The sequence below is a fragment of the Lupinus angustifolius genome, unplaced genomic scaffold (assembly GCF_001865875.1).
Source record: "Lupinus angustifolius cultivar Tanjil unplaced genomic scaffold, LupAngTanjil_v1.0 Scaffold_18_73, whole genome shotgun sequence".
Lineage (NCBI taxonomy): Eukaryota > Viridiplantae > Streptophyta > Magnoliopsida > Fabales > Fabaceae > Lupinus > Lupinus angustifolius.
In genome coordinates, this window is record NW_017719173.1 from 4,225 (window position 1) to 14,465 (window position 10,241).

Consider the following 10,241-nt stretch of genomic DNA (forward strand, 5'->3'; position numbering starts at 1 on the left):
CTTTTCTTCAATTTTCCACTCCTTCAAAAATTCCAATATCATTGTACACATTGCCCTCAGTAGTACAAGTTGTCCACATATCAGAAGTTAAACATATCCTACTAGGAATATTTGTCAATGTTGTCTTCAACTTCTCCTTCTCACGCATGTAAATTCTTATCACATCTGCCTTTGTAGTATTTCTAGAAATAGGAAGACAATTTGGGTTCAAGTACTTCACCCAAGCTCTAATGTTTTTATACTCAACAAAATTAAATGGCAAATCATGCCCAATTATCGCAGAAGCACACATCTCACGTGATATCATTTGATTTATCACATTAGACTTCAATCTTGCTTGCCCATCTATCATCATTTGACCAAGATTTTCAAACTTAATTTTTTTGCAGTCTTTCATGTGACGATTCATAGAATTTGTCCCATATTTATAACCACAGCTAAGTACTCTTGCTTGCAAGCTACACATTGAACCTTTTTAATCCCACCTTCCAACGTCACTATTATTATGAAAAAATCCCAACATTAGCTTTTGTTTGTCTTGCCTTTTTCATACTAGGTGAATGATTGTTATTGTGCTCAACTTCATGCTCATTCTCATTCTCCATAAACTCGCCTTCAAAAACATTATCATTATTTGTGACATTTGCTTCAACTCCAACATGTTCTATACATAAAAGGGTACAAAGTCTCAATTATTTATACATAAAAGGAACAAGGTATCAATAATTTCAACAGTATACATAACTATTTGACCCAATATTATTATCAAATTACAAAACTTCAGCAAAAATAGTAATAGTTTATCACATAGTTTTTACATATTTAGTCTAAGATTATACATATAACAGAATAAGACTTTCATGCAAAGTTTATTTATTTAGTGTTTAATTTGAGTCATCTATATCCATCTTCTATCTTGCAGAACCTACACCCATCTATATGGAATTGCAGACTTGCAGAACCTACACCAATCTATATCCATCTTCTACCTAACCCATCTTCTATCCAACACGTAAACCTCTAATTCAAGCAACTTAAGCATTGTTGCTTTTCAATAAAACAAGAAAATTAATGAACCGATAAGAAACAATATGTAAAAACATAAACATTGTTGGCCATATTCCAATAAAACGAGATAACATGTTTATTGTATAATCTGTTATTGGATTAAACCCATTAAAAAACGAGATAAGAAACAAGAAAATTAAAGAGGAAGATAACAATGGTAGAGGAAGCAGAACCTGAGCTAGGCTTTGGTGTTATTGATGGTGTCATCTAGGTTGCCATTGCTGTTATTGATAGTGTAGCTTCTCTAATTTCTAAATCTGAAAAAGCTGGATGGGATTTTGCTATCCCTTGACTCCCTTCTCTTAGGACTTAGGGTTACACAATGGGCCTTCTTAATTGGGCCTTTTGGCATAATTTTTTAATGACGCCCGCGGGCTGCCCATTTAAAATTTCCGCAGACAAAAATGGCATGTTGGGCGGGCATTTTAGGACGAAATGACCTATTTTTCATGCCCTATCCGTCCAAAACATGCCGGCGGGCGGGTCCCATTGGCTTTGCCCAAATTATCAACAATAATCAAACTACTCATGGAAAAACAAATGTGTAAAAAATAAAGAGAGAAATGATTAATATAATTTTGGTAAAACTCGGTATATAAGTGTAATTTTCTATATAAAAATAATGAAGGGGTGGGTGGGAAAGCAATTGGACAATAGAAAGAACAATTATTCTGAGACACACTTTCTCGGTTTCTCCATTTCCCCTTTCTCTCTTTTTCGAGATCCGTCTCTGATTTCTGAAAATGATTGCAATTCCGTATTTGACAGCATTAACTACCTACTTCAGCTATGGTTTGCTCTTCGCTTTTGGTCAATTCAGAGATTTCTTCCGCAAATTCTTCGATTTTTTCAATTCCACCAATTTTCATGTATCACACAACGTCATTCTTCTTCTTTAATCCATCATTCATATTTTATCATTCCAATTTTGAGTTTTCTTTTTTTCTTTGCAACTTAGGGTTACGCTCCAATCTGCTTAGGACTCGAAGATTTCTATATTCGTAGATTATACCTTCGAATTCAGGTTTTTCCTTTTCTTTTTAAGTTTCTCTCAATTTCGTTTATTCATTTTTTAGTTTCATGTTTTTTTAAATTATAATAAATAATTGTAGACAGAGCAAATAGTGTCGTGATTTTTAGTGACTGTATTCGTGATGATTCGTGTTTCTGTTGCGATTAAGGTTCGCTATAGTTTAAAAGGGCGGTGAGGCTCCGTAGTGCTTCTACTAGGGTAGATGTACCGAAGCCTGACAATCAGTATTTTAAATTGCACTCTGTGACTGTAATTGCAGCCACGATATTTGGGTTTCAGAAGTCCCTGCAATGGTATTGCTGTCGCAATTGTGGCCGAATTGACTGCAATTTTCCACAACTGTGGCAAAAAAACAATGTAATTATAACCGTAGTCACTGCGTGCAAGTGCAAGTGAAGAGGATGTTTCTAGGATTTGAACCCATGACCTCCTTGTACTAGACTAGCAAAGTCAATGTTGTGCCAAGGCTCCAAAATTGATTTACAATTAGGGTTTTATTTTAAACATCAATTTTCATTTGGAGTGTGTTCCACGATTTTTGTGTGCCAAAGCAATAGGGTAATGGATCTCTTATGTTTTTGTTTCCTTGCGATGTGGTTATGTGGTGAAGACAGATTGGTACATAGAATTTATTAGTGAGCTCAGCTAAGATTTATGATATTTCTGTTATAATTTTTGTGTTTATATCTGTCATTCACATGACGATAACAAGAAAGACCACATGCAAGGTCCCTTATGAACCAATCACTATATCTTACTAGCAAAAGTCATACATGTTTGATTTTCATTTATTTTTATGGAAAAAATTGCTCTTCCTTATCTGAAGCACTCTTAGTAAGATTTTGATTTAAGGTGATTTGAACACAAACTTGGTTAATCCAAACACACAACTTTCTTTGTAGCTTTTAACTATTAAATGATATTGTTTTGAAATTTATAATGTTACCATATATGCATTTGTTTTTCGCAGGACTGCTTTGGGAGACCAATATCAAGTGCTCCTGACGCTTGGTTTGACGTAGTGGAGCGCTATTCGAATGATAATAACAAGACACTAAAGTATAGCCCTGTATTCTAATTTCATGGCTTTAAATAATTATTGTTTCCAGGGATCTTTGTGGTTGTTGAAATGTCCAATTTTTCCATCTCATTCTTTTCATAGCTATTGCATCGGTTGTTTATGTGGTTACCATCTCTCCTGATGCAGACGGACCACGAAAATAAGTAGATGTCTAAACTTGGGATCATATAACTATCTTGGTTTTGCTGCGGCTGATGAGTACTGCACGCCTCGAGTGATTGAGACATTGAACAAGTATTCACCAAGCACATGCAGCAGTCGGGTGGATGGGGGTTAAGTATAACATTTTTGTATATTACGAATTTACATTTTTTTTGTTTACGTTTGCATGCTCCTCTAACTTGGCTTCTCCGGCAGGCACAACTTTACTTCACAATGAATTAGAGGAATGTGTTGCAAACTTTGTGCAAAAGCCAGCTGCCATAGTTTTTGGTATGGGATATGTGACAAACTCTGCTATTCTTCCAGTCTTGATGGGAAAGGTCAGTGCAAAAAATGTTCAGTGATTTTTCATTGGTGAGAGGTTCTAAGTGTCTTTGCTTGATTATTTATTGGTATATTGATATTTTGCAGGGAAGTTTGATCATCAGTGATTCATTGAACCACAACTCAATTGTTAATGGTGCACGAGGATCTGGAGCAACTATTCGTGTTTTTCAACACAACAGTGAGTATCTTTGTTGCATAGCAAAATAAGAAATATGAATCGGACATTTAGCTATTAGGTTTTTCAATTTCCACATACAACAGTTGTAAACTGTTTATTTCTCTTTCCTTTTAATAGAAAATGGTCATAATTTCAATATATTTGTTGGCTACTGTTTTTCACCCTATCTTTACCATTTGATTAAATATATATACAATCATGAGTCTTTTCCCACTAGGTGAGGTTGGCAAATGCAAGATAGATGGCCCTTAACTCATTTCATATTTCGTCTCTGTGATCATCCTCCTCTGCTTCTCGTGCTACTCCATTTTCCGGTCCAAAGATTATAGATGGCCCTTCATAGGGGTAGATACCACTCATGCTCCCAGGATTGGAAGCTCAATATCAGTTTGATAGAAACTGGATAGAGAAACTAAATATTACTTCCCAAACCGTAGGTCACATCCTTACAGAAGAGGTATTCCTCAGAAAATGGCAAAGTGACCAGAAAAAAACAGTAAAGAAACGAAGAAAAAGAAAAGATTGTAGAGCTGCAGAGAGCAGGCTCTTCCACCAGGCCAATGGCCTCGCCCAACTCCTTTCAAAATCCTTCTCTACCCACATTCTCATGCAGTCTTCCCTCCAAATACCCCTCCTCTTACTGTTGTAGTTCACAAATCTTCCTCTCCTCCAATACTGGCCTGATAGCTGGCCAATTGGTTATGATTCTCATTCTCCTGATCTCCCTCATTGTTGTGCAACGTGTCAATCCCAAATACCCCCTCTCTAAAATTCCACTCTTATCCTCCTTCATTCTTATTTATTTCTGCTTCTTTCATCCCTCTTTGTCCAATGTCTGGGCGTCCTAGTATAGAGTTAAGTAATGGGACTAGCTCTATGAGCACATTAGATAGTTTATTGCATATAGTGAGTCATCTCATTTTAATCATGAAGCTTCTCATATGACATATCTGCTGTCTAAGTTTACATAGCAATTGTGAGAATGTTTATTAGCCTTCTAACAACACATTCAGCTAGCTAACCTGTATCAGTGAGAAACCTCACATTTTAGTCAAATAGCCACTGACAGAATAAACCATTTTAGTCAAATAGCCAATGACAGAATAAACCATTTTAATCTACAAAATGAGCTAGCTGATAACTTGGATTAGCAATCTAACAGAGAGCAACGACCTTTAAAACTTGGATCAAACACCCTGTCTTCTTTCTTACTTGAAAGTGCCTCCACCATGAAAACACTGTCAATATCAGCACATCCATATTAGAATATTAGAATTGAGTAAGCACTCATTCAGTTGTATTAGTTTGTTAAGTGCCCTAACAGTGTTACTCTTCTCCTATAAATAGGATTGAGTAAGCACTCATTAAATACAATTCAGAAATATCAATAACTAACAAAAAGAGTTAGTTACATTTTAGTTTTCTCTCTCTTTCATTCGGTTACAACTTCTTCTTCTCTTGCTCTTTTCATTTTTCTTATACTCTTTACAATCCAAGATTGCTAAAACATCATTATTATACTAGTTCTAAGCAACCTAGTCAATATTACCAAGAACAAGGTTTGGGGTTCAACTCCTTGTAGAGACATGTGTTTTTAAAATAACTGAGCTAGAAGGGAGGATGTTACATCCAAGGTACCGAAACTATGTTACTTCTGGTATGGAGTGATTCAATTTTCACTTCTAAGGTAATGCTAACATATGACTGACTAAACTTTCATTTTATATACTCTGTTTTATATACAGGTCAATAAAATCTGACATCTTGATATATTGTTTCTGCTGACAGAAATGAGAGTAATGCATAGCTGACTGACCTTTGATTTTAGCTATGTCTACATGTATTTTGAACTCTTTATGTGAATGCTTTACTTGGATATTCATTGCAGTTTTTACTTTTATCTTTTTTGCTGTTCTCCTGTTATTATTATGGTGTTTCCAATGGTCACAGCATTATTCATTTACTTTCTCCTGCTTCTCATACCTGCAGCACCATCACATCTTGAAGATGTTTTAAGAGAACAAATTGCAGAGGGACAGCCAAGGACACATAGGCCTTGGAAAAAGATAGTTGTTATTGTGGAGGGGATATACAGTATGGAAGGGGAGATTTGCAAACTTCCAGAGATCATAGCTATATGCAAAAAGTATAAGGTTGGTTAATATGGTAGCTCTAATCACATGTACAAATTGTGCATATGTTAGTTTCCACATGCCTTTTACTTGAGTAGTTAGCGATTTTACCTGAGTTTAAAATGCACATGTTGTGATAAATCTATAGGGATGATGAGGCATCCTGTAACTTTTCCAGATGAACCGACATACATGGTTTGTGTCCAGAAAATTTGTCTTGGGTAAAATGTGGACTCCATTTAAACTTAAATTTATGCTGATAACTCGACAAAGAAATAGGAAAATCCCTTTCCCCATCTATAAGGATAGTTTTCTTTCTCCATGAATAATTTTGATATGAGGCATAAGACAACCTGTCATGCTGCTGCTCATTAAAGTTTAGGATAAGTGGAAAAAGAGGGGCAAACAATTGAAAGTTATCTTTCATTCCCCTTTCCCCTTCTCCTGAACAAACATTAAGGGGGTTTGCATTATCCATTTTATTATTAAGGTTTGTTTGGCATTTTAGTTTTATATATTGTTACTTTCTGCATACTTCTGTTGCTGCATAGGCATATACATATTTGGAGTCATGAGCCAACTGAACACTTTGGACCAGACCAGATTTATATGGGTAATGGAGCCAAGGCTCCTATCACAAGTAGTGGTAACACCTACTTTAACTCCACTAGCTCTACTACTTGTTTATCTTTACAAAATTTTCTACTTGTTCCAACAATAACCAAAAATCTAATGAGTGTATCTCAATTTGCAAGAGATAACTCATGCTATTTTGAGTTCCATCCTGACTATTGTGTTGTTAAATCACAGGATTCTAAGGAAGTTCTCCTTCAAGGGACTCTCACTCCAGAGGGCCTCTATGCTTTTTCAAACCTTGTTCCCAAGTCTTCTTCCAAGCACTCATATACATCTCCTACTACATCCCAAGCCTCTGCTTTAATATCTACTTCTAGTCACACTAAACCTAGTTCATTTCTGTTATGGCATTATAGACTAGGTCATGCCCATGAGACAATTGTTCAAAATGTCTTGAAAAACTGTAATATGCCCTACTTGAATAAAATTGCCTCAGATTTCTGTTCAGCTTGTTGTTGTGCTAAAGCTCATAAAATTCACTCTACATCATCCACAAATGTATATGCTAACCCTTTTGACTTGTTGTACATTGATTTATGGGGACCATCACCTACATACTCTGAATCTGGTTTTAGGTATTACTTGTCTATAGTAGATGCTTATAGTAAACACTCCTGGATTTATCTACTCAAACAAAAGTCAGATACCTTAACTGTGTTCCAGCATTTTATCACAATGGTTAAAACTCAGTTTTAGAGTAACATCAAAGCTATCCAAAGTGATTGGGGTGGTGAGTTTAGACCTTTCACAAAATTCCTTAATTCCCTAGGGGTTAACCATAGAGTCTCTTGCCCTCACACTCATCATCAACAAGGAACTGTGGAAAGAAAACATCGCCATATTGTTGAAACTGGACTAGCCTTATTAAATCATGCTAACCTACCCTTGTCCTTTTGGGAGTATGCCTTTACAACTGCAGTTTATCTGATTAACAGACTTCCCTCTCCTTCACTACAAAATAAATCACCACACTATCTTCTTTTCAACAAAATCCCAGACTACAAGTTCCTTAAAGTTTTTGGCTGCTCTTGTTATCCCTTACTTAGACCCTACAATAGTCATAAGCTTCAGCCAAGATCTATTGAGTGCACCTTTTTAGGCTACTCTACTACACATAAAGGGTACAAATGCTTGTCAAAAGAGGGAAGACTATACATTTCTAAGGATGTCATCTTTAATGAGCAACACTTTCCTTATGTCACTCCTGATTCATCCTCTGTTTCTCAAACAAAAACCCAATCTGAGTCATCTAATTCACCTTACACCCACATACACAAATTTACCCCATACACCATAGAGTCAAATCCTTATTTTCAGTCATCTCTGTCACCTCAATTATCATCCACCAATTCTTACATTGCCTCCAATAGTCATAGTCTCACAGAACAACAAAACAATCATCATCAGCTGTCTATCAACACTCACATACCCAATCCTACTACCACCTTTCACTCCTCTGGTCAGAATAATACAAATTCTTCCACATCTCCTCAAGGTGTTACCACTATGGCTCCTACCCACCCTATGGTTACCAGGTCAAAGTCTGGAATTGACAAGTCCATAGTTCCTAGAGAGGTGCTTAGAGCTCTTCTAGTTCACACAGAACCTACAAATGTTAAAGAAGCTATTGCTGATCCAGTTTGGTTACAAGCTATGCAAGATGAGTTTGATGCCCTTCTTAAGCTAGGAACATGGTCTTTGGGTCCTCTACCCTCTCATAAACGTGCTATTGGTTGCAAATGGGTTTTCAGAGTCAAAGAAAATGCTGATGGTAGTGTCAACAGGTACAAAGCTAGACTTGTGGCAAAGGGGTTTCATAAAAAACTAGGGGTTGATTACACTGAAACCTTCTCACCAGTTGTCAAACCTATTACCATCAGAATCCTACTTACTCTAGCAGTGACATACAAATGGCCCTTAGAACAACTAGATATTAATAATGCCTTCCTCAATGGTGTTCTAGAAGAAGAAGTCTATATGGTTCAACCACCTGGCTTCCACAGTGGAGACAAAAACACAGTATGCAAGCTTCATAAAGCTCTATATGGGCTAAAACAAGCACCTAGACAATGGTTTGAAAAACTAAAAGGTACTCTAGCTCAACTTGGTTTTCATATCAGCAAATGTGACAATTCTTTGTTTATTCAGATTACTCCTACATACAAGATTTTTGTCCTTGTCTATGTTGATGACATTATAGTCACTGGTTCATCTACATCTCAAGTTCAAAAGGTTATTGACAAACTAAGCAACAACTTTGCTCTTAAAAAGCTAGGATCGCTTGACTACTTTCTTGGAATAGAAGTGAAACACCTTGCTGATGGGTCTCTATTTCTCTCTCAATCAAAATACATCAGAGACCTTCTACTAAGAGCTAACATGACCACTGCCAAGTCTACTCCTACACCTATGGGAACTTCCTGCAAATTAACTAAGACTGGTTCAGAACAATTTGAAGACCCTACTCTATACAGATCAATTGTTGGTGCTCTGCAATATGCAACTGTTACTAGACCTGATCTAGCATTCAGTGTCAATAAGGTTTGTCAATTCATGAGCAAACCTCTACATCAACACTGGAGTGCAGTGAAGAGAATACTCAGATATTTACAAGGGACTTCATCATTAGGTCTACAAATCAAACCTGCTATTTCTTCCCTACCTATTCCTATCATGGCCTGTTGTGATGCTGACTGGGCCTCAGACCCTGATGACAGAAAATCCATCTCAGGAGCCTGCATCTTTGTTGGACCAAATGTGGTAACTTGGTGGTCAAAGAAACAACAAACCATTTCTCTCCTCCTCCTCCTATCCTCATCCTCCTCCTCATCCTCCTATCCACATTCTCGTACTCATCCTATCCTCATCCTCATCCTCGTCCTATCCTCATTCTCATTCTCGTCCTCATCCTATCCTCCTCCTTATCGTCATTCTCATCCTCATCTTATCCTCATCCTCGTCCTCATCCTATCCTCATCCTCATCCTCGTCCTATCCTCATTCTCATTCTCGTCCTCATCCTATCCTCCTCCTTATCGTCATTCTCATCCTCATCTTATCCTCATCCTCGTCCTCATCCTATCCTCATCCTCATCCTCGTCCTATCCTCATTCTCATTCTCGTCCTCATCCTATCCTCCTCCTTATCGTCATTCTCATCCTCATCTTATCCTCATCCTCGTCCTCATCCTATCCTCATCCTGATTCTCGTCCTCATCCTATCCTCATACTCACTCTCGTTCTCTTCCTCATCCTCTTCCTAATCCTCATCCTATCCTCTTTCTTGTCCTCATCCTATCCTCGTCCTCATCCTCATCCTCTTCCTCATCCTCATCCTCCTCGTCAACCTATCCTTATCCTATCTTCATCCTCATTGTATCCTAATCCTCATCCTCATCCTATCCTCATTCTCATTCTCTTCCTCAGCCTATCCTCTTCCTCATCTTCATCCTCATCCTCATCCTCATCCTCATTCTATTCCTCATCATATCATCTTCCTCATCCTCATCCTATCCTAATTCTCATTCTCGTCCTCATCCTAGCCTCCTCCTTATCATCATCCTCATCCTATCCTCTTCCTTATCCTCATCCTCGTCCTCATCCTATCCTCATCCTCATCCACATCT

General features: G+C 37.3%; 1 protein-coding gene across 1 annotated transcript; it reads left to right on the forward strand.

Moving 5' to 3' along the window:
• The first annotated feature begins 1,706 nt into the window (after nt 1-1,706).
• Nucleotides 1,707-6,556, forward strand: LOC109338157 (long chain base biosynthesis protein 2a-like). Its single transcript, XM_019575309.1, has 8 exons — nt 1,707-1,937; nt 2,027-2,092; nt 3,072-3,160; nt 3,309-3,454; nt 3,540-3,664; nt 3,756-3,849; nt 5,839-6,002; nt 6,533-6,556. Exons 1-8 carry the CDS (start codon nt 1,812-1,814, stop codon nt 6,554-6,556), a joined length of 834 nt encoding a protein of 277 aa, XP_019430854.1. The 5' UTR covers nt 1,707-1,811.
• The last annotated feature ends 3,685 nt before the right edge of the window (nt 6,557-10,241 follow it).

What these genes read in the sequence shown, in the direction of transcription:
- LOC109338157 (XM_019575309.1), top strand. Translation starts at nt 1,812, where the DNA reads ATGATTGCAATTCCGTATTTGACAGCATTAACTACCTACTTCAGCTAT. An exon ending in TCAATTCCACCAATTTTCAT is followed by an intron (nt 1,938 to 2,026) that starts GTATCACACAAC and finishes TTTGCAACTTAG; the next exon opens with GGTTACGCTCCAATCTGCTT. An exon ending in GATTATACCTTCGAATTCAG is followed by an intron (nt 2,093 to 3,071) that starts GTTTTTCCTTTT and finishes TGTTTTTCGCAG; the next exon opens with GACTGCTTTGGGAGACCAAT.